The sequence below is a fragment of the Camelus dromedarius genome, chromosome 4 (genome assembly GCF_036321535.1).
Source record: "Camelus dromedarius isolate mCamDro1 chromosome 4, mCamDro1.pat, whole genome shotgun sequence".
In the NCBI taxonomy this organism is placed as follows: domain Eukaryota; kingdom Metazoa; phylum Chordata; class Mammalia; order Artiodactyla; family Camelidae; genus Camelus; species Camelus dromedarius.
The window spans coordinates 41,467,167-41,491,600 of record NC_087439.1 but is presented as its reverse complement, the minus strand read 5'-3'; the positions used below and the strand labels follow the sequence as shown (position 1 = coordinate 41,491,600).

The 24,434-nt window shown below is 35.1% G+C and overlaps 1 protein-coding gene across 3 annotated transcripts in view; it reads right to left on the bottom strand.

The window, feature by feature from the left end:
* LOC105091047 (sodium channel protein type 2 subunit alpha) overlaps positions 1-12,710 on the bottom strand; it is an 80,684-nt gene extending 67,974 nt beyond the window's left edge. The window contains exons 1-4 of one of the 3 annotated variants that reach the window (XM_064484871.1): positions 12,627-12,710; positions 10,695-11,012; positions 9,674-9,792; positions 544-633 (exon numbers count right to left, since the gene is read on the bottom strand). In XM_064484871.1, the coding sequence (XP_064340941.1) occupies positions 544-633; positions 9,674-9,792; positions 10,695-10,961 (476 nt within the window). In that variant the 5' untranslated portion in view covers positions 10,962-11,012; positions 12,627-12,710. Of the gene's footprint in view, positions 1-543; positions 1,049-9,673; positions 9,793-10,694; positions 11,013-12,626 lie in introns of those variants that run through there. The other 2 variants (XM_064484869.1, XM_031451571.2) reach the window with 2 other exon arrangements.
* Positions 12,711-24,434: the final 11,724 nt, after the last annotated feature.

The following is a 24,434-nucleotide window of genomic DNA, read 5'->3' as shown; positions in this document are numbered from 1 at the left end:
TATTGTACTTGCTACATTAATTAATTTGAAGACCCAAATAATATGGTTTTATATGAAGATACTATCTGAAATACACTGGCTTTTGGTCTGATTTAAGCAAATAGTTATTAATACAAAAATAAATGAAGGATTTTTATTTAATAAAACATGCATCTTTAAGAGCCATGATATACATTACTAATTAAACATAGAAAGGTGATAGTCATGAGGAAAAGAACATGAAAACTAGGTATAATTTTTATCATCATGCATTAGCAATCACTGATGATCTTCAAAAGAGTATAAGACTCAAAAGGAAGATAAAGGACCACAAGTACTGCAGTCAAATCAGTGCAGTACTTTGAGCAACTGAATGAGCCAGTGCAAGCTTTGTCCTACAGAAAATTAGTGGTTAAAATGAACTTGAATCATTGTCTAAATGGTATGAAGTAGCTAGTATGATTTGCTAAAGAAACCCTGATGAGGTTTCAAGATGTTAGACGCACAATATGAAAGATAAATGGACAACAATATTGAATGACTTTTTTAAAATCTTCTACTTACTCCACATTCTTTGTCCAGTCTGGAGGGTTACTCATGGTCATAAACACACAGTTGGTAAGAATAGTGCACATAATGAGCACATTGAATAAAGTAGAAGAATATCGTCAAGGAAAACAAAGTTCACTGGAAAATTTCACTTTCATACACCATCATATCTTTCACCACCATGAAGTTAGCAGTTTTATGCTCCTATTATTTTATTATTGAGTTTGCTTTTTCCATTTCTGTAATTTTAACAAATTCATATCCAAGCCATGTCAGGCCAAACCATCAACTATTGTGATGCTATTTATGTGTTTTCAGTCATGAAAAACATTAAATGCAAAGAAATTGGTTCACTGGTAAGTAATTTATTGATTTAAGGTTTTTTTTTTTTTTTTGAACGGCGACTAACGTGTAAGCTCAGCATGTATGAAACAACTGACAAAAATTGAACAAGAGAATTCAACCGTCTCTCAGTATCCGTGGGAGACTGGTTCCAGGACCCAGCGGATACCAAAATTTGTGGATGCTCAGGGCCCACAGGGCCCTCTATAGCTGTAGGTTTTACATCCTCGATTCAACCAACCACGGATCCTGAACATTGTACAACGTCTACTGCTGACTGAATCTGCGGGTGCAGAACCTGTGGATATAAAACCCCTGGATTCGAAGAGCTGAGTGTAACTGAATGCGTTGTAACTCCATCCTAAGGGTTTCTTAGGTGGAACATCTTCAGTAAGATTCTAAGTGGAATATATAATATACAGTAATTGCTCATTAAATTCTGAATAGAAAGATAAGATGGCTGGTGTTAGTACTGGCATTTCTTGGGATTGTAACTGTGGCCCAATTACTTATTAATTTCCCTAAGCTTTGGTTCACTTTGTTATAAAAGTGAGAAAATACCATTTCACAGGATTTCTTTCAGGATCAAATTAGTTAAAATATGTTACAGCTACTACAATTTAATGTGCCTTGTACATGGTAGATACTCAATAAATTGCTTTCCTAATTTCCTGAATCAGAGAGGACACTACTTAAAACCAACATGTGGTTTGTTTCACTTTACACCACTTTGCCTTTGCAGACATAGTCAATGCCCTTCACTCTCTTTTATGTTGAAAAACAGCAACAAAAACTCTTTAAGAAAACATTCAATAGTCAGATAGTTGAAATAATTTTCTTTCATGTTTAATAAAAATCACAAAAAGGATTTGTTGTAGTTATGTAAAACAAGAGCCTTACTCAGTCTGGATTTAGAAACAATAAAAATTACAGTGAATAAATGCTATTAATATCCCATCTTGCTCTTTATTTTTATTATAAATCTTCACATTACTTACACATAGCAAAATATCAGCATGATTTTAAGTGCAGTAAAATACAACAGTGAATAGCCAATGTTGTGTTAATCTATAGAGGAAATTTATTTGCACCTACAGCTGACTTTAGTCAAAGCAATCATTGATTTTTCATTTTGACTAGCAGTGATTTAAGGCATATGCTTAATTCTCAGCTTGTTCAAATGCATCCACATGAAAAGTCGTAAGTGAATGATGTGGATCAGCCACGTGAGGGCACTACAACCTAGAGAACACAGAAAAACACCATTTCAAAGAAGAAACACATGTTTTTCCTTTATTGCTAGAAACAAACACAAAATAAGATAAAATTAAAGATGACTTTCTATTAGTATATAAAGCTAGAAGACCCTTTGTGTCTGTGTCTGTTAGCCTGCTAGGCCCTGTAACTCCCCATGGCAGAGTGGCACCATTCAAAATACAAGGTTCCCAGCCTCAAACATGCACAGTCTTAAATTTCTCCACTTCACTGTACTTCCTACTCTGCAAAGATAATTTCAAATATTTCCAACTCTCATCTCATCTCCTCCTTCCTTCCCCATTTCAAACTGATGACCTTATTTCCTACTTCACTGAGAGAAGAGATAGCATCAGACTGCCACATCTTTACTTCCCACTCCCAAACTGACAAACCTTTCTGTGCTGGGATCCTTTCCTTCCTGTTTCAACGAGGGTAGTTTTCAATCCCTCTACCCATACTCTGGACACCTCCCACTGGTCCAGAACACTTCAGAAATCTCTTCTCTCTTCCTTCTCTTATCTTTAGTAACTCCCAGTTAATCCACGTTTCCCTATCAACACAAACTTGCTTAAGCCTCTCTTATATTGGAGGAAATAAAAGAGAATACTTTCCTGTAATCCACAATCTTGTAACTACTCACAGCCCCACTTTTCTTTTCCATTTCACAGTCAAACTTCTTGAAAGATATGTTTTTCTTTAATTTCCCTCATTTTTCTCTCACATTCTCAGCCAACCAGTTTTCTTTCTAGAATATGACAAACAACTTCATGTTCACTGAAAACAGAAGGATAATTTTGAGTTCTTATTTGGTTTGCTCTCTCAGCAGCATTTGACAAGCAATTATTCTTCTCCCTTTCATTACACTCTCTTACTTTTGTTTTCTTGAGGTCCCAATCCTTTGATTTTTCATGCCTCAGGGCAACACTTTTTTGGTATCCTTTGAAATATTTCCCTTTTTTAAAAGAAGGGCATAGGATATCCAAGCCATTTCCCCCTCTTCTGCTATATTTATCCTAGTAGAGCTCATCAACAAACAGCTCCAAGTACCATTTACATATCCACTGATCTCAAGTATTTCTTTCCAGGCTAGACCTCTCTTCTGAACTCCACACACCCAATTGTCCATATTATATCTGCACTTATGTATACGTATCTCATCAACACCTCAAATTTTTTTGTATTCTAAAACTAAACTAAAAATATTTTCATTTTATCTCTCTGCTCCCCTTAAATACTGCTCCTTTGAACATCTCTGTATCACAGAAAATGTCTCATGATCCAGCCAGGAACCTAGGAGCAATCTCACATTTTTCTCTTCCCTAAACCTCCACAATCAACTCAACACCAAATACTGTCAATTCTACCTGCTATCCCTAGACTCAGTGCACTTTCTTTTCCAATCCTCATATCACTACATAGTCCAAGTGTCCATCAAATCTAACCTAGATTACAGCAATTTCATTCAAACTGGCCTCTCTAAATCCATGTCTGGTTCCTTTCAATTTTTTTCACACTGTACCAAAATGATCTTTGTAAATGTAATTTGGACCATTTCAATAACTTTCCTCTACTCTTAGGATGATGATCAAATATCTTAACAAAGAGTGAAGAGTTTAGGAGATCTAACTCCTGTCTACTTCTCCAATTTCATCTTCTTTACTCTTCATTCCACTCTCCCAATCCAGTATTATTATAATTGTTTTAGGTCATGAAATGAAACATGTTCTTACTCAAGTCAAGGTCCTCACAAATATCTATTCTTTTTCCAGGAAATGCTCTCTACTTCACTTTAGCCAACTCATACTTTTTCTCTAGTACTCAGATTAAAAGTTATTTTCAGTAAAAAGCTTTGCACAATAGCACCTTAGGCTTCAGCAAGTTAATTCTTTAAGGCTCAGTTTTCTTATGTAAATGAAGATAATACTATTAATACTTTCCTTAGAGGATACAGTTATTTTTATTACTATTAATCATTTATTAATTATAAAAATGTAGGGCATTTCTTTATTATTCTTAAGAAAGGGAAAACCATTGTTTGTTCTGTTCAAGGACTTTGCAATAATATATAATATTCAGAGAAGTTGCAGAGAAAATTTTAACTAAATATGTATATGAACTAGAGGTAGAATATAGTTTTATGTAAGATGTTTTCTAACATAAAAACAGAGAATTCAAAGCAAAGTAGATAGGCCTCTTTTTACACATTGGTGCATATGTGTGAGACAGCAGAAATATTGACTAAATGTCATATACATACATACATATATATATATATATAGAGTTAACTCTTGAGTTGTTTAATTTTGTTATTAACAAACTCCTAACTATGTGATAATATGTGATAACTTTTGAGCATTGGAAGCAGGAGAAATAGAAATCATAAGTTGTTTACCCTCCTTTCCCACAGATCTATGTAATTCTTGCATGGAAAACCATGATGTTTTTGATTTCTACATATATCATATAATTTTGGGATAAGCTCACTTCTTATTTAATGAATTAGTAAATTGGAGCCACTGAAAATAACCTTTGAAATGCACAGACAGATATTGGTAATGCCCTAGTACATTATTTATATCTGAGGGTTTAGAAATCAGTTTTCTTCTGTTAGGTGGAAATTGCAAAGCATATTGAGCTGAGAATCAAAAACCTAGTCTGAAGTTTTAGCTCTGCCACTTAAATAAAATGTAGCCTTAGAGAAAGACTAAGCATGTCTGGACTTCAAAGAACTCATCGCAAATTGAGAAGGTTGGGACTGACCACATTATGCTTCTGTCATTTAACAGCTCCTAACTCTAGTGCTGTATAAGCATTCTGTTTGCAAAATCAAGCCTCAAGAAAGTAGTGATTTGTAAGACTTCTTTGTGGAATTCCTTAAACAATATGAGAGTTTTCCTTTGCTAATCTCGCAGCAGCAGCTGCTGCTAGAATTGTAACTACTACTGCCAACAATAGCTGTCTTAGCTACCATTTATTAAGTTCCTACTAAGTGCTAGTTATGGTGTCAGGTAGTTACATATATTTATTATTACTGATTTGTAAATTATGATTGCAATTTTATAGATGGAGAAACTGAGATTCAAAAAGTTGGAGTAACTTGGCCCAAGGTCATAGAGCCAGAAAGTAGATCTCAGAGGTGGTGTTTGAAATCAGGTTTCCTGACACCAAAAGCTGTTTTTTTTATTTTCCTATTCTGTGTGAATGATAGGCAGTTCTGCATTATTGTGTGATTTGGAGTGTTTCAGATCTTTGCCATCGCTTTAAATACAATCTGTACACTAACATCTCTCAAAGTTATACCTCTAGCCCAACTCTTTCCTGAACTCCAAACTTGCATTACATTTAACTCTTCAATTCCCCCACTGACTAATAGTCACTTCAAAAAAGTATGCTCAGGTTTAAACTCTTCTTTTTATTTTTTAAAGTGGTAGTTTTTATTTATTTATTTATTTATTTAGGAGGAGAGGTAATTAGGCTTATTTATGTATTTACTTTTTAATGGAGGTGCTGGGGACTGAACCCAGGACCTCGTGTATGCTGAGCACCCACTCTACCACTGAGCTATACTCTCCCCCAAATCCAAGCTCTTGATTTTACCCAGTATATCGCTGCACCTGAAGTTGTCCCAAGCTCAAGCAACTGCATTTTTCTTTCTTGACCAGACTAAACTCTTGGAGTCATCCTTAGCTCTGTTCATTCCCTCACACCCCACATCTAATTGCTCAGCTCATCCTGTCAGCAGTTCTGAAAAACACATCTAAATTTGATGATATTTGTACCCTTATTGTTTCCACCATAGTCCAAGCCATCAGCATCCCCTGCCTTAATAATGGCAGTAAGTCCCCAATCTATCTTCTTGCTTCCACCGTTTGCCCCCAGTCAGTCTATTCTCTACCCAGCAGCCACAGTGATCTTTTATAGATTTGAGCCAGGTGATGACATTCTTGTGCTGAAAACCCTTCAGTCATCTCTCCCCATCTCATTCAGTGTAAACTTGGTGTCCTCACCATGGCCTACAACTTCAGTCCTGACCTCTGCTCTCACTGACCTCATCCCCTCCTACTCCCTGCCTTTTCCACTTCTCCTCTGGGTTCCATGCTGATTCTTGAACATACTTCCACTTCATACTTTGCCTTCACAGTTGCTACTCCCCTTTTTTCCCTTCTATGTCTCACTCCCTCACTTCCTTTGGAACTCTACTCAAATGCTTTCTTTTCAGAGAGGACTTCCCCGATTATATGATCTAAAACAGTACATTGCCACACTTCTTTTTTTACACTGTTCTATTTTTCTTAATAGCCCTTATCACTAGCTGACACTAGCTGATTTATTTTTATTATTTTCTCCTCTCAAACACACACATACACATGGATGTAACTACATGAGAGTAGGGACTATGTTTGGCACAACGTTGTATCCCAGTGTCTAGAAGAATGTCTGCCACACAGTAGGTACTCAATAAACATCTGCAAATGAACAAGTGAATGAATAACAAATGCAAAATACAGGAGAGTGTATATTAAGCTAAAATAATAAAAGCTGACATGCAACACATTTAAAATTCTAATAGGGAATTTTAGGAATATGGACTATTTTTGACTTGTTTACCATCAGAAAATATAACCATATTTTATTTAACTATCAAAACAAGATAGTAGGCACATCAAAAACATTTTCAGTTTTCAAAATATACCCTGGCGAAAATATAGTAAGCATAAGATTTTTCTGCCAAAATCAAGGAACAAAGCTAATTTGATATGCAACAGCTCCTAATGAATATAATAGCTTTTTAAGAAACAAGTCAGGATTTTAGTTGCAAATAGAGATACCAGTCTAGAGTTAAAATACAAATTTCTTTATTGTGAATGGCCATTTTCATGATTATAAACTAATGATAATAAATACACAATGACCCCTTAACTGTGTCCGAAGCCCACCTTTACTAACTCCAAGCATTTTAAACTTATAGCAAAAGGCACTGGGCTTGAAGTCAGAAAACAGTGACTTGAGCCTACGATTTGCATTATGAGAAATAAGACCAAATCACTGGGGAAATCCTCTACAAGCTGTATTATTTACATTGAAGTTTACTAGGATCTCCAGTCAAATGTGCATTATCACCAATAGACTGAAGAACTGTCTATCTTAGACTATTAGTCCACCTGCCTTTTTTCATATTTCTACTACAAGGTGTGATACCTGAAATATAATTTAATTCAGGCAGTCAGAGATTTTAAAAAATCTATTCTACATTGGAAGAAATATGTAGCTGTAAGCCCTTTGTAAGCTTCTAGGAGAGCCAATTGTTCAGTTTGGCAAACCTGGCTGCCTTCCCATCTCAACTTGCACTGCAGACCTCTTAACAACTTTTGACCACTGGAAGTTTTTTTTTCTTTCTGGGAAGCAAGCACAAACCCTCAAATTCAAATTATATCTTGATTCCTAGGGAGCTCCCACCATAAACTCAGTCCTCAGAGTCTCGGATCAGAACTTCTAAAACTTCCCTTGTCCTCTACTACTGTGAGTCTCTTCCCAGAGGGTTGTAAGTTAGGGTTCAAGGGTTCCCTAACCTTTAGAATTTTTTGTAGTAGAGATGATAGCTTTCATGAGATTTTCAAAAAATATATATTATCTCCCTACAAAAGTTTTAAAACAAAACAAAAACCTGCCTTTTTCTTTAATATTAGGCTTTCTTAATTTTATCTTATCATTCAGATCCCAAACAAAATAGATTTTTCTGACCTATTCAAACTTTCCATTTTGTTTTGTATCTGATTCTCCAACCTCTGTCTCATTCGTCACTTTTTATTCAATATATACTCACCCAGTATTGACTACAAACAAAGCATTGGGCTAACTCTGAATTTTCCACATAATTTCATATATAAATTGTGTTTACATAGGGATGTACAATTATTTTTAAATATAATGAATAATTAAGGGAAAGATTTATTCAGTGCACAGATTTAAATACACAAACAGACTAATGGACCATAATTTATAGTTCAGGACACCCAAATCTAAATCTGTTTTATTATTCATTCCTAAAGCTAACTCTAAGACATTTTTTTCGGGTTTTCTTACTTGAAAAACAGAAGTAAGGAATCATTATTGCTTAAAATAATTCACAAGAAATTATTAAATCTTAAAACATAAAATGAAATTAAAATACGTTGATGTTTATGCAAAACTGAGGAGGGACGAGAGTAGAATGACCTAAAGATTAAAAGGAAACTAAATTCCAGAATGCCATGCTTCTAAACACATCACTTGCCACATTGCCAGGCAAGTCTGGGGATATGCCTTACAGCCCCTCCACCCAGAACTGTGATGAGTTCCCTGTACCAAGCTTATTCTATCTCTTGAATTCCTTATCTTATCTAATTCCCTACCATATTCAATTCAAATATTTTCTGGGCTAGCTAGGGGGAGCAAGCTTTTATATTGTAAGCCTTAAAGCCAGGCCCTGGGCTGACCATGTTGTAAATTGCAGGCAATGACTCTTTCCAATTAGGAAAACAAAATTTATAGTTGTCCTATCTGAGACTTTGCTTAAATTTCAGTTTCCCCTTCCTTACCTTTGGTTTCTGATTCATATCAGTCCCTTATCCCAAGGCTTCTGTGCTCTTCTTAGAAATGCCCCTGCCTGGCACAACCCCAGTCTTCCAAACCTTTGCTTCCTTGGTTTTTCCAGGGCTGGCTGTCAGTCAAACCACTGTCCATGGACTGGAATAAAACTTCTCATTCACAACTACTCTATTTAACTTCCAGAAGTAAATCAAATTACCACATCCCACCAAGGTGTCATCAGTCCCATTTCAAGGAAGTAGATACTTCATAAGGATAATGAAGCATGAAATGAGGATGTATATGGAAAAACAGACATTAAGCCTTTGGAAAGAGATAATTGTAGCAGGACCTGTGACTTGAATAAAAGATAGGAACAACTGACAAAAAAAGAAAGAAAAAGAAAATAGAAAATTAATGGGAGTGCTGCTGGGAAAAGAATTTGAAGAAATATTTGAAAGGCTAATGTGTATACAGTCATAACTGTAACATTTGCTAACTCAAAGCTTTCAAACACTCAGATGAAAAGCAGAAAGGAGTAAACTTCAGACCAAAAAGATATAAAATTGTGTAATTCAAATTATGCATATATTTTCCAAATATAAAAGTAGTAAAGAAAATTAGCTCATGGAGTTTACCCATTATATAACATTGTAAAATTTGAAGACTTCTAAAAGGAGAGCCTGGTGATACTATCAAAATTAATGGAGAAATCTTGGATGTAGCAGGCAATTCAGAAGGAAGCAGAGGAGGAAAGAAGAAAGAAAGGAGTAATGAGTCAGATAGAGAAGAAATACTCAGAAGATGGGGATAAGTGGTTCACTTACCTATGATTCCATTTTGCAATATGCTAACTATTGAGTAAGAGGAGGAAAAAAGCTCATAACATTGCCAACTACATGTATTTTTGAAAAATTCCCAACTCAGTAAGTCAGCCAAAGAGCAAAATCATATTAGTGACTATTTGAAAAAAGGATATGAATGTACCAAAATCTTAATAGCTAATTTTCTAATAGGATTGAAGGGAGTTAAAATGTATAGGGCAGGGGTGGCACTGAATCGAGAGATTGCTTTCCCTTTATTCAATACTATAAATGTCTGAAAAAGAAAACAAACACATTAAACAGAATTATTATTAAAATTAAGAATTAAGAACATTTTAAGAGAAAAGTGAGACCATTTTTTAGAAATAATGCCTTATAAAATAATATAAAATAATATAATAATATACTAATTGCCAATGTATGACATGATGCTATGTGCTTTCTTTCTGAGCGCTATAAACTCTCCTAAATTTAGTAAGTGACATGAGTATTTAAACAAGAAAATAAAGAAAATTTGTAGTCAGTGCCATAGGAATTCTTAGCATCTTTATCAAGCTTTAATATCAGTATTTTAAAGCTGTATTTATAATTCACAAAGACCTCAAAAATGAGACTCTGACTACTTCAGTTAGATAAAAATCTTCTCACAAGAACTTCAGGGTTTTCCAGACGTGTTGTTTGACCAAATTCTTTTTTAGGCACTTAAAACTCATCCGCTTTTATTTCTTTCGGAGAAGAGCCATGGAATGGGTAGAGTTTATGGTATGAAGGAATAAACCTACTGAAGATAAAAGTACCTTAGGTAGAGCTGGAGATTGTAAAGAGGAATTTGGACACTACTCGTGGAAATAATTTTTTTAATGCGTAAAAAACAGTCTCTTCATCTTCACTTTTTGCTTCCCCACACTGTAAGGGGAATAGACTTTTGCCCTTTCTCATTTCCCCAACTGCAGAATGCCTTTCAGTTCTCTGCCTGTCCCAGACATGGGTTCAAATGGGTGCTTCCAAAAGATTTCTAGGATAACAAGGCCATTACATGGTTAAGCCCATCCAGTGCCCTAGTGATACTTCAGACAGAGAGAAGGAGGCACAATATTCTTCACCAGACATCCCCGGGACTAGCCAGGGACTAATTAAGAAGTAGGGGAAGTAAAGGCAACTTGACTAAGTACTCACTTTCTTATTGATATAGTACGGGTCCAGGTCCTCCAACGGTTCTGACACCATCTCTGGAGGGATGTCTCCATAAATAAATGGAAGGGATTTTCCTGCTTCCAAGTCACTATTTGGCTTTGGGCCATTCTCATCATCCTCATCTTTGCGCTCCTGTTTGGGTCTCTTAGCTTTCTCTTCTGCAATGCGTTGTTCAATAGCAGCAAGGGATTCCCGGGTAAAGAAGCGGAAGCTGTCAGGTCCTGGCGGTACCAGCACTGACTGTGCCATCTTTTCATCCTGCTCCTTTAATCACTGTTTAGCTCCTTGCATAAGAAAGTGCTTTGGAAACAAGAGAGAAACAGAGAAAAAAAAGCAGTGGTCATTAGGATAAAAGGTGACTGTGGCAATTACATGGTATTGAGATAAAATATATAAACCAAGCTATCTGCAATATTTTACTAAGGAAGCTGCACTTGGCGTTCAGGGGATTCTCATGCATGCATTCATCTGCTTGCATGGAGATCTGTCTTTCACATTCAGTAGGTGTCTATGAGGTAATCTAATCTCCCACTCCCAAAATGTTTTAAGTGAAAATATCCAATTCAAAGCTCAGAAATGGAGGATACTGGTTTGTGCTTGCTCTTTCACTTGTGTGAATATTTTGGCAGCCATCTTTTTCAGCATCCTCTCTGAAAATATATCAGAGATCCATAACAAGAGATGAATAATCACCCAAAATTGTAGAATCTGGGCTGTGTGAGGCTCTTGCATGTACCTCTCCATTTTTTTCCATGTTCCCTTTGGCCTACTTTTCCACCTTTAAGAGCTTATTCAGAATCAACGCACCTGGTAAAGAGCTCTGGAAATCCTAAAATGCCAGGCTGTGGAAAGATAGGTAGATACTGCCTGAAAGCAAGGGAGCGGGAAGGAGCAGGGGATGCCCGATTGCGTTTGGAACTGCTTGGAAGCTGCACAGGAAGGGATCCAGCTCCTGCCAAACCAGGCAGGAAGTCACCCACGTCAGAGGTCTGGAGCTTGGACCCCCTGGTTTAGTAACCTGCTGCTAGCTAGTGTAATTGCTTCTTAAATTAACAAATTTTCAGTACCTTAGGAAATACTGTAGAGATAGCTCATTTTCTCAAATAGTGCCCATTTCTTAAAAAATCACCAAGTAGATTTGGACTTGGAAAAAATTATCTAAGTTTAAGATAGTTTATCTTTTAAGTGAACTCCAATTATGTTGGTCTTTGTGATAACATAAATGGAGTCTTACTGTATTCTAATCATATTTTACTGGACTAACATATATAACTCAACAGAGCACACCAGTTATTCCAAATGTTATCTCTGAACCAGTGGCAGGAGTCTCTATGTTTTTTGAAATAATACAACTAAAATCTTGACTCCTGAATGCCATCTGTGTACAATCACTTATTTATTTTTCCTTCTTTTTAAAATAACAATCCATTTTAACCCCTACCCTACAGGAATGAGAATTACCATTTAATTATAGGAAGTGCATTTTCTAAGAGTAAAATTCATTCATATCCAGAGCATTTCTGCAGCATATGCCAAATCAAACACGGAAATTTAAAATAACATAAGTTACTGTACCATTTCCATTTTTCTTTTTGAAGTAGACCAGGACCTTTCAGCCACCAGCTAGCAGACTGCCCTCTCAGTATCACAGTACCACCAAAACATCCCTCATTTTCCTCACCCATCCCCAGAGACCCTTAAGCCTAGCGACAGGCATATGCATGAAGAAGGTCCCTGTACACTTCAGGAAGGGACCTGCCATGCCTGGATGCTCTAACAGAAGAGACATGCTAAAACATGCAGCCAGCAGCTTCAAAATGAAAGTGGTCCTCTGCAGATTCCCCCAAGGATTTTTACTGTAAAGGTAGAGAAGCATCACAGAGAATAAGCATAATAAGAATATTAAAACATTACCCCTGCAGAATCTTTTACACCAAGAGTTTAGGATTGATAAGCTGGCACCAAGAAGACTGCAGCTAAAATTCCATCATGCTTTTTTTCTTTTTATCTTTTTTTTTTTTTTTTTTTTTAATTCTCCTTCAAAGACCACACCTAACTTCCTGTAAAAGGATTCTGGTAGCTGAAGTAAGAACAGGCATTTCCTGTGCGGGGACTACAAAATGGCATTACTATAACTACCACTAGAGGGCGGAGGAACTGTGAAGAGAAACCTCTCAGTGTACACACACAGGCATTTTTGAAGCAGCCCAAAGCTCTCAGCAATGGAGCTCTGATCTACAGCCTTTTAGAATAGAACGTTAAGACTTTGCTGATTTCAATTATTAATTTTGTTAACCGATAATTCTTCTGTTCATGCTTTTAATTTGCTAACCCAGAAGTCATTGAGTCGATACAAACAATTCAAATTAAAAGTAAAAAGAAAGTAAATAATGAAGCATTAAAAATAAAAATTCATAAAACATCAATTACATTAATGAAAGTCTTACACACATGGAGTTTAACATTAGACCTACCCCAGAGTATCTGAAATCCATTAAAGGGCTTTGCTAGTTCAACAAAGAGATAGCTTTTGTGCTATCCAAGTTAACTTTCCCTAGAAATAAAATTAAACTGATGGTACATCAATCTTATATTATCTCTAATTCAAATGACTGAAAAGTGACCAGGAAAAAAAAAAACCTGAAAGCCAGTGGGATACTAAATGCCAGTCCTTAGATTAATAACATAGTTAAGATCTGAGGGTGTACTATGTGCCAGTCACTGACTAGGCTGAGTCTGCATGCACTGTATCATTTCATTCTCCTGCAACCCTATCAGATAAACACTTTTGTGATCCTTATTTGAAAACCAAAGAAAGGAAGTACTCTGAGGTTAGGAAAAGCTAAGATCATATAGGCAGGATTCAAACTCAGACACCAAAAATCTGTGAGCTTTACTCAGTCATAAACAAAAAACACAAAAATAAAAACACCTGTTTGTGCAACTAAAGCCTAAAATAAGAACTAAATAAAAATCAAGCAGTGGCACCAATTATAATCAGAAATAGTCATAATTATTAAATCAATACAAATTTTTGCATATTTTCTAGCTTTACCATTTTCATTAGAAAATGTATTTATTTGAAATGAGCAAGAAGAAGATACAGCCAAAAAGATTTTTTTGTCATTCTAGTAAGTCTTTTTGTTATAAAAGCAAAAGAATGACCCAAAATGGCTTGAGAAAGAAAGAAAAAGAAAGAAAGAAAGAAAGAAAGAAAGAAAGAAAGAAAGAAAGAAAGAAAGAAAGAAAGAAAGAAAGAAAGAAAGAAAGAAAGAAAGAAAGAAAGAAAAGGAACATGGGAGTTTATTGTCAAGGTTTATTGTCTAAGGCTAGCTTTAGGCATGGAATGATTCAGAAGCCCAACTAATGTTACCAGCACCTAGTTATACTGTATCCTATAGCTCTGACTTCCATGGTGATAGGTTTTCTTTCTTTATTGTAGTAAGATGCTATAGCATCTCTGGCCTCCCAACCTCCCAGACAAATCTAATAGGAACAAAGACACAGAAAAACTCTCATTGCATCTCACTGGTTCCAGCTGGGTCACATGCCCATCCCTGAAGTAACTACTCTGTCCAGGGTGATACCATGCTTTGTGGTTTGATTGATTTCTCCTAAGCCAAATGCCTCATCCTGAAACTAGGAAGAAATCTTACTGAGACCTATGAACGGTCAGGGTTGTGGTGGTGGTACAGAAACATTCCTCAAATGCAGAGTTGTGGTGCTATTACTGGAATAAGAGGGGATTGATGCTGGTTAACAAAAACAAACAAGCAAACAAGTGTGCACTCTAGTCACATAGTGGTCATATTTGCAGTGCCTCAGTATTCGGAGAGTATATATATATATGAGCATGAGCACAGAGAGTATATATATATATATACACACACACATACTCACACACACACACACACACACATATATATAACATATATTCTAGCTTCATCATTTTCATTTGGTAAATTTTCATTATTGTCCATGTATACCATCTTGGAAACCAGGTAAGATATTTAGAAGATTACTTCCTCAAAATAAGTTGTCATACTGTAATAAAATATTTCACAAATCTCTATGGTGAGCATTAAGTTCATTTATCAGATGAACACAAGCTTTGAAGGTATTTCAGGTTTGGTTCCAGACTACTGCAATAAAGTGAGTTAAAGGAATCTTTTGGTTTCCTAGTGTGTATAAAAGTTTTGTTTACGCTATACTGTAGTGTAAGTGTGCAATAGCATTATGTCTAAAAAAAGTACATACCTTAATTTAAACATACTTATTGAAAAAATACTAAAAATTTTAATCATCTGAGCCTTCAGTGAGTCATAATCGTTTTGCAATAGTAATATCAAAGATCACTGATCACAGATTGCCATAACATATATCATAATAACGAAAAAGTTTGAAATATTTTGAAAATTACCGAATTTTGACACAGAAACAGGAAGTGAGGAAAGGCTGCTGGAAAACGGTGATGATAGACTTGCTTGACACAGGGTTGCCACAAACTTTCAATTTGTAAGAAGAATTGGCAAAAAAGCAAAGCACAATTTATAAAAAAGCAAGTCGTGCTTGTATCTGAATATTCTGGTCTTTACAGATATGCTAAAAATAGGCTAACTTGTTATATGAAAGATTCTAATTCAAAAAAGTAAACTAAGGAGTAAAAGATTTACAGAGTGATTTGCCAAATGTTTTGGGGGGAGATTAACTATAATACTAATACATAGTACTTACTTCTTGTCAAGGACTATTTTAAGAACTATAAAATCATTTAATTCTTATAAGACTGTGATGAAGTAGATAGTGTGATCATTCTCATTTACAACATGGGGAAACTGAGGCACCAAGAGGTTGCAACATGCATAAATTCTCACAACTGGAAGTGGTAGAGTCAGGATTTGAGCTCATGCTCTCTGGCTCAGAATCCATGTTCTAACCATTATCCAATGCTTCTTAATCCTTTTTCTGGAATCATTCACTATCAGGAACACACAAGACAACATGTATTTATATTAGTTGTAGGATCACCCCTTTCTCTCCCATTGATCCTAGCCAGTGAATGTGTATTAGGATATTTTAAAAGGTGAATACAAAATATTTTACCCAAACATCCCAGACACATGATGAGCAACACCTGAATATTTTTTCCATCTCAAAAAGACTTTTGTGAAGCATAGGTAAGAATTATAGTCTCTTGTTTCTTCCCAGGAAGAGGTTTTCACAAGTCATCATGCATATTAGTTTTTCTTGCATTTGCTCTACCCTTGTTAATACCACACTGATATTTTATGAGAATGTTAAATGGTATACGTCACATGGCTTTTAAATTTCATTCAGTTCTGTCATTTTTCAGACAGAAGATTTTGTATTGTAACTTTTAAGGCCAGACACAGTATTTGGAAGATCCATAAATAATAGGAAAGGCAAGCAATATTATTTTAAGTTATTGTAAAGGAAAGAATATTAAGAATTGGATTTCTAAGTTCTGATAACATTTCTGTTTCCCTTTCAAGGCCTTCTTTTTAATTTTTCTCACTTATAGAAGAGAAGCATGAATTTTCTAAATTAAAATATAGAAGAAAAACTAAGCCATGTTATTACACATGATGACACCTACAAAAAAAGTAGTTAACAATTATATGAAAGGTCAATAACAAAACAAAGATAAGTAGTAATAAATAGTGTATGACTCTCATTTCTTTCCACAAAGATTCACATTTATAATAATAATTACTCTATAGTTAAATTTATACTAAGAAAATTATTAGTTTATTACATCATATAGATAAAGAAATAATTACATAAAATAGTTTATATTATAATTAATGATTAATGGAATATTACTGAGCCATAAAAAAGAATAAAATAATGCCATTTGCAGCAAAATGGATGGACCTGGAGGTTGTCATACTAAGTGAAGTATGCTAGAAAGAGAAAGAAAAATACCATATATCACTTATATGTGGAATCTAAAAATATGACACAAGTAAACTTATTTATAAAACAGACACAGACTCACTTACATAGAAAAAGAAAACTTACGGTTACTGGGGAGGGGGAAGGAGGTAGGGAGGGATAAATTGGGAGTTCAGGATTTGCAGATACTAATTACCATATATAAATAGATAAAAAAACAAAGTCCTACTGTATAGTACATGGAACTATACTCAATATCTTGTAATACCTTATAATGAAAAAGAATATTAAATATATATGTAACTGAATCACTATGCTGTACACCAGAAATTAACACAACATTGTAAACTGACTATACTTCAAAAAAAATTAGTTATTATAGATAAGTGCTCAAAAAACTTAAGAGGATTTTGTACCCAAGAGTTAAAAAAGCCGAGAAAGACTAATGCATCTTTTTCTGAAAGTGATCTTTTAATCCTATTTTTACAACTGTAATTTTTGGTTTCTTTCAGTACATTAGAGTAATGCTAGGAACATAAGCTAAGGAAAGATTTGCTAAATATTACCTGAAGACTTATTTTCTGGTTTCCTTAATGTATAAGTTTGAGTCTATTTTCTCATGAACTTTTTGATTGTCACTGTGTTTTTGCATATCCTTCTCTCTTTAACCTTGATCCACTAGCTCATTTCTGTAACTAACAATTTCCATAAGAGGGAGGAAGTTCTGAACAAACAGACTTACATATTTTCTCACTACAGATTAGAAACAGAGCATAATAGAAAGTAAAAGACAGGCTCAGTATGTACTGTTCACTTAAACTGTCATTTTTTCTTTAAATGCTAGTTTTAGTTACAATACTTTAAAAAAACTTATTTTTAATATTTTATATTCACATTATGTTGAGCAATATTCTTTATAAAGGTATATGTATTCCTTTAAATGACTGTTGCTTTTTAAAATACATTTTGTTTTTCTTTAACAGAAATGCACTCCAATGTTATCATGATCTCTGGGAAATATTATTCAATGTGAAGATAATCACTTTCATCAAATTTTCCTGAGAAAAATAAATTATGTATGAGATACGCCTATACAAGCATTTTTTATTTTATTGCAGGTAGAGTGGCAACTCATTTCTATATACTTTCTTAATCTTCAGATGTATTAAATGCATATTCACGTCCGACCTTGCCTCAATAACTTATCAACTGTAAGGTCACTCTAATCTGATTATACAGCAGTTTGTTTTTGACGGATGGATCATGCAAGAATGACAGAATTCCATTTCTGGATCTTAACAGTCAGGTAAGGAAGAAAATTTCCTAAGGTATGGTCTACCCCATGGGAGTGAGACACTTCCATGTGTTCCAAATGCCTGAATATTTCCAGCTTAATTTTCTTCATTCCTTCTGTTTCATTGAGGACTGCTACCTAAAACTGTACCACTTAGCCCTCATTCTCTTTTATAGGGAGGAAAAAGCAGCCTCTAGACTCTTAAGTGGGATCATAGATCTGAATGTCTGGGCATCTTCCCCAGGAGAGAAAAAGCAGGCAGAGCCAGGAGCAGAAGGTCTTTGGAATGAAAAACAATGCTCAGAAAATAGCTACATTCCAAAGTGTCCTAGATACAAAATGTGTGCATACTTCTGTATGTGTATGTGTGTGCATGTGTGTGCCTCAGAGAGAGAGAGAACTACAGATGAGAGAATGAGAGCATAAAAGACCATGGATTGCTTTGTTCATGTCATGTTAACATGACCTAAATTCTGGCACTCAACCTCGTTCTTGCTATTAGTTTCCACACTTAATTCTTTCAATATTTTGTGAAGGAAGTAGTATTTTGGCTTTAATGTGGTGGTGATCCAGGCTTATGTAGGCTGTGTCACCTGACATGGCTGGGCAGAGCCAGCATTTAAATTCACATGTGTCTGATTCAAATTCTAAGTACACTTCATTATCCCATTTTCCCTCAAGAGTGGGAAATGTACCACTGATACCAAGTTGAGAAGGGTAATGTGAAATATATCTGATTTTTTAAGTCATTGGGTTCCCCATCTATACCTAAGATATGTGTAGAATATCCTAGGTCCACTGCTATTAAGCAAACTGGTGGCCCACTAGGAATAACTCAGTCTCCCCTTCATAATCTGGCTATTGTGGGATTAGCTTGACTTCCACTAGAATGACTTAAACTCTCTGAACATCAGTGTTCTCATCAGTAGAAATGAAGGCTCATTTTGAGTTTTATGAAATAAATTTATAAGAAAGAGCTAAGCACTATGACTGGGATGTAGTAGATGCTTACTAAATGCTGGTTTCTTTTCCTTTTTTCAGAGACACCTTAGTGCTGTTTGTCATTTCAACCTTTTATTGAAGTTATTCATGTAAAGCCTATCTCTCGATTATCTCATCTTCCTAATCTTATCCCATCTTTGTTTGTAGTTTCCACAGTATCTAGGGTAGTACTCACTTGAGATAAACTGTTCAGTAAGTCACTGATGAATTAACAGCTGTAACCCTGTATTTATTCAGGAGCATTCTTGTTCTTTTCACTGAGTAGACTTTCTTTTCTTTCAGGATAATTTATGTGTCATGACACCAGAATAATTCTAGGTTTCTGATTTTGTTGTTGTTTCAGTTATACGGAACTTTATAAGTGACTGTATACATTTATGGCAACACCATAGTTTGAGCTTAACTTAGATTTCCAAACATATGTCCTTAACCTAAATGCAGACTACTATCCTCACTGCCTCTCCACCTCACATGCCCACTCCACACATATGCACATGTGCACATATACACAGATATGTTTGTTTTTGTTTCTCTAACTTATTTCACCACCCAGAAAGTTCAATATTCATTTATTTGCCTTTTACTGTTGTATCAATTCTTCAGGTGCAGTTGCTCTTGAAAACTTTAAAATATTTCTTCTTCATTTTCTGAATTTCCATTATACTTAAAGTAGAAAAGTAGTATATAGTATTAACTTCCTAATGCATACATCTATATACATTTTTCTTTGCTTTTACTTACCCCTGAAACTACTTTCAGGTTAATCTTAATGAAAGAATAGCATTATATTTGTCACCCTCATCCAAGAAACATCAATCATTCTCCATCCATATAAAGTACAAATTCCTCTCCCTGACATTTAAAGGACACTCCAAATTTCCTTCGTTTCCAGTCTTATCCCCTGTTGACTCCTACCAGTATCTTATCGTAAAGACAAAGTAATTTTTTCAAGTTTTCCTAAACCTGCACCCTGATCCAATAGTTCTAAGCTATTGTTTATGCTGTTTTCATGACCTGAAATTCACTATATTACCAATTTAACCGGATGAGGCAATAGCAGTTTTAAATCTCAGATACTGCACTTCCCATAAATACTTACAGATCCTTCTGTCTGGTTATGTCCTTTTACTTTTTCAAGCTAAATAGCCCTGTTTTTAATACACCATTTGTTGTTTTTATGTAACTGCCTTGAGGTAAGTCCATGGTGTCCTCCTCTTTGTAACTCTTGAAGTTCATAAAGAATGCCTTGCACAAACTAGATACTCAATAAAAGAACTGAATAACAGAAGATTTCAAAGAGGCACAGTATTGAACAAGCTGTCATGCTGAAGAGGGCCTGGATGTACAACAGGCTCTTGTGACTCAAGAGGACACATCTAAGATGAATATGAATGTCATAGAAAAAAATGATTCAATGTAAATAATAATGTTCAAACTCTTAGACCTTCATAAAAACAAAACAATTACTCTTTAATAAGAAGTAATTCTCAGTTACCAGAGGTATTCAAGCAGATACTATAGAAAGGATGCTTGTCTGGACAAATAATTGGAATATATAATTCCACAAATATTTCTAACCTCCAGATACTGTGATTGCCTAAAAAAGCAGAGCATCAAATTATCTTTTGCTAAAGTAAGAAAAACAGAGTTAAATTAATCATTATGGTCTTTTACATAAATTCTGGATTAGTGATAATGCAACATCTAGAAGATGGTGATAGAACATATTGTTTCCCTGATCAGTGGGTGCTGCTGCTTGGCTGTGAGCCGCTTGAGGGCAGGGAGTTTGTCTGGGCCTGCTAACCACCTTCTCTAGTGCTTATTGCATCATATGTTTTCTCCATAAATATATGGAACTGAATTAAAAATGAGACAATTTGCATTTGCATAACTAGACAAAAAGAGATCAGAAAAAAGACACAGTAAAAAAGGATTTTAATAAAATCTGGCTTGTTTTAAAAATACAATCAATTACTGCTTCTTGGACTGCAATAAGAAAACATTAAAAAGCAATGGTAAGAAGTTCTTGCCTCTTTTTAGGATCAAGAATGAATCTATTTGCCTTTGTTGAGTTCACATTGTACACAATGTATTTTCAGCAAATATGTAAAAATATGCATCCAGATACATGTTTTCCCTTTTAAACTAGTTAACTTGGAGGTCCAGGCACTTAAGCCAAGAGGGTTTGGCTCTAAATAGTTTTGGTTTTCCAAAACTATTGGGGTTGCTGCTTATTTTTCTGGGGAGCTAATTTCAGTTTTTTTTTTAAACAAATGTTTTTGGCACTCAGTTTCTAATTACACCTGATTTATGCAACATCATTTATTTTAAAGAGCTCTAACTGACTTACTATTATGTGGTGTGCACCAGGCTTCCAAAGAAAAGGCAGTGACTTTGGAGCCAGCCAGAACTAGTTCACATCCTTACTCTGCTACTTTCTAGCTGTGGTTCTTTGAACAAAGTACTTGGATTATAGTAAGGATTATAGAGGGTAAGTAAAATACCCAACACATATAGAAGATGTTACTTATTCCATTTTTCCCTATGCCCTTCAAGTTCTTACAAATAGCATTGTGTGAATCAGAACAAATAAAACTAAATATAAAGCTAGAAGACTGATCTTTTGCAATTTACAATCCAATTTATCATTTAACAAAGATTTTTTTAAGTGCTCACTAAAGACCAGCATTCTTCCAGATGCTTCTAATACAACAAGTAACCAAACAGACAAATCTCTACCCTCATGAATCTTATATTCTATGTACCTTAGTAATATAGATAATACACAAGAAAATTAAACATAGAATATAGCAGGTGATGGTAATTGCTATGGAGAAAGATAATGTAGGAAACAAAGAGAGAGAGAGAGACAAAAAAACAGTGTAAGAGGTGAGGGAGAAGAAGGCTGTGTTGTAATTTTAAATAGAGTAGTCAAGGAAAGTCTTGCTGAGGAAGTAACATTTAAGCAAAAGCCCTGAAGGATTCAAGGAAGACAGCCACGTCATGAGCCTTCCTGGATGATAGGGTTCCAAGCAGAGCAAATGCATCAAAAGAGTTACAGAAAGGTATTCACATTTGGAAAGCCCTATATAGGAAGGTAAATAACACTGAAAGGAAACGACAGTACAAGGCAATACCACATCAACAGGAAGAAGAAAGTGGAGCAGGTAGCAGGGACAGTGAGTACACCAGCAGATGCTGCCAACCTCAGTTAGGCCTGCCATCTGGTTTCCCAGCAGTTTCACCGGAGACACCTGTGACATAAATGTCAAGATCAGAGTCCAAGCCAGACCCTGAGAAGCAACAATCATACCATAAATAAAGGAAAGCTCACTGCCACTCAATGTCCTTAGCTTGAGCACAAAAAGGGGATAATAAAAGCAGGATAGCCATGCCTGGCAGCTCAAAAAAATCTAAACCTGGATGGCTGTCTGCAGGGTGGACCCAAGAACGGCCTTAAGAATAGATATGGAGAGTACAGGAGCCAAATTTAGTGGCTAGAAACAGCTCAGTGTCAGAGAAACAAAGCAAAATGTTGCCTATCCTCAATGCCTAGAAACATTTATTGAAATTTTAAAAGATTAGAAAAGGGATACTCTTTTGGACCATGATGCAGTTTTAAAATAGACCAATTAAAAATACAGCACCAATTAAAAATACAGCTATGAAACAGGTATTACTACAAAACTTCGAGTTTTTTTTATGTGTGAAAAGTGTGCTGGTAATGCATTTGTCTATTCAACATGTTGGCAGCTCTCTTCACTAGCTTATTTCCTGACTTCTAATCACTCCTAATACATTTTAGAGAGAACAAATAGAGAATTAGCCACTCTGCCCTTAAGTCTTAACAGCTTGAGCCGTCCTCCCTCTCTCTCTCCCTCCCTTCTCTCTCTCTCTCTATTTCTTTTTTTCCCCCTCCCTTTAGAACAAGGATAATTCCTGTCCTGATCAAATCCATAAGGTTGCTGTTGGAATGAATTCAGATTATTTAAAGCAACTCATTTTTTGAACTGTAAAGCATTAGAACATTGCTTATTCATTTTCTTCTTTTTCTTAATTTTACTAAAATATCAAATTTGCCTGTAGAAATGAATGGAGAAAGAATATTTTAAAGAAAAAGAAATGATCTCTTGCATTCTGTATTTAAGTTTCCCTATATAACTCCATGTATGTGAATTATAAAATTACGGTTAGAACTTATAAGATGGTTAGATTTTGAACAGCTTTCTATCCATGCACATGGATGCAGAAGTCCACATATGTCAGATCATGTGATTTCCATCCCACCATATTGCTGTACTAGTTTCATCTGCAAACTAAGCAGGAAAAACAGCAGGCTTGAGAAGGGAAAAGGGCAAAAGACTCAGGAAAACACATCATCTCCCCACAATAAAGTGATCATTTGCCTTCTACATATTCATTTCTAGACTCATATCCATGAATGATATTTCCTATTTATTTGTCTCACTTCCAACCAAACAAAATATACTGAAATCATTAAAAGCAAGGGCTGATCTGTAAAAGGAGCCTCATCACTTGGAAATTATCAAAGGGCAAAAAATGACTCAGACTTTTTTTAAAAGTTCAAATCATGGTCACAAATTGCAAATTGAATTTTCTTTTGGTTTCTCCTAAAACATACACACACACATACACACACAGGGAGAGAGAGAGAATGATTTGAGTTCTGTAAAGAAAATGTTCTTCCAGAGAAAAAAAATTGTAAATTAGAAGATATCACTTAGATTTAGAATTAAACCCCTTGTATTGGCACAATAACCAATGTTAATTAAAATGATAGGTTTGGTGTTTGGAAGGGGGCCTCCCAAGAGATCATTTAGTCAGACTACTTATATTCATTAAGGAGTGAACTAAAATCAGAGACAGATGGCAGAACTCAGCACAGAGATTTCACAACTTTCCTCGGTTGTCTATTCAACTCTTTAATCACCATCTAACTTACTCTTTAGTTATAATCTCTGTTAATATTAACACTGTTTAGACTCTTTCTGCTAGTGGTTCATTGGATGGAAATAGAAGCACCATACACATCCCTATATGGGATTTATCAGGGGAAAATTGCCAAAACATTTATTTAGCATTCTGCTTATTTACATTGAAAGGATATTTACCTATTAGTTCAACCAAGATAGAGTAACTCAATTATAACTGTAGTAGAATAAAAACACTGGTTGATGGTGGGCATGATCTCTATAATCCTCAGCATTTAGTCTGCGTTTCTGCCGATGCCCTTCCCCAATTCTTCTGAAGAAAATGTAATGTTAATTTGATTACTCAGTTCCTGAGACAACATAATTAGTTACAAGGCATAAACTCATAGACTTTTAACATGTTGTATTCTGTCATTCAGTATAGAGCACTTTCTAATTTTCCTTATGATTTCTTTGATTCATAGATTGATTTAAAGGTGTGTTGCTTAATATCCCCCCAAAATGGGCTTTTTCTAGCTATCTTATTGTTATGGGTTTCTAATTTAATTCTATTGTAGC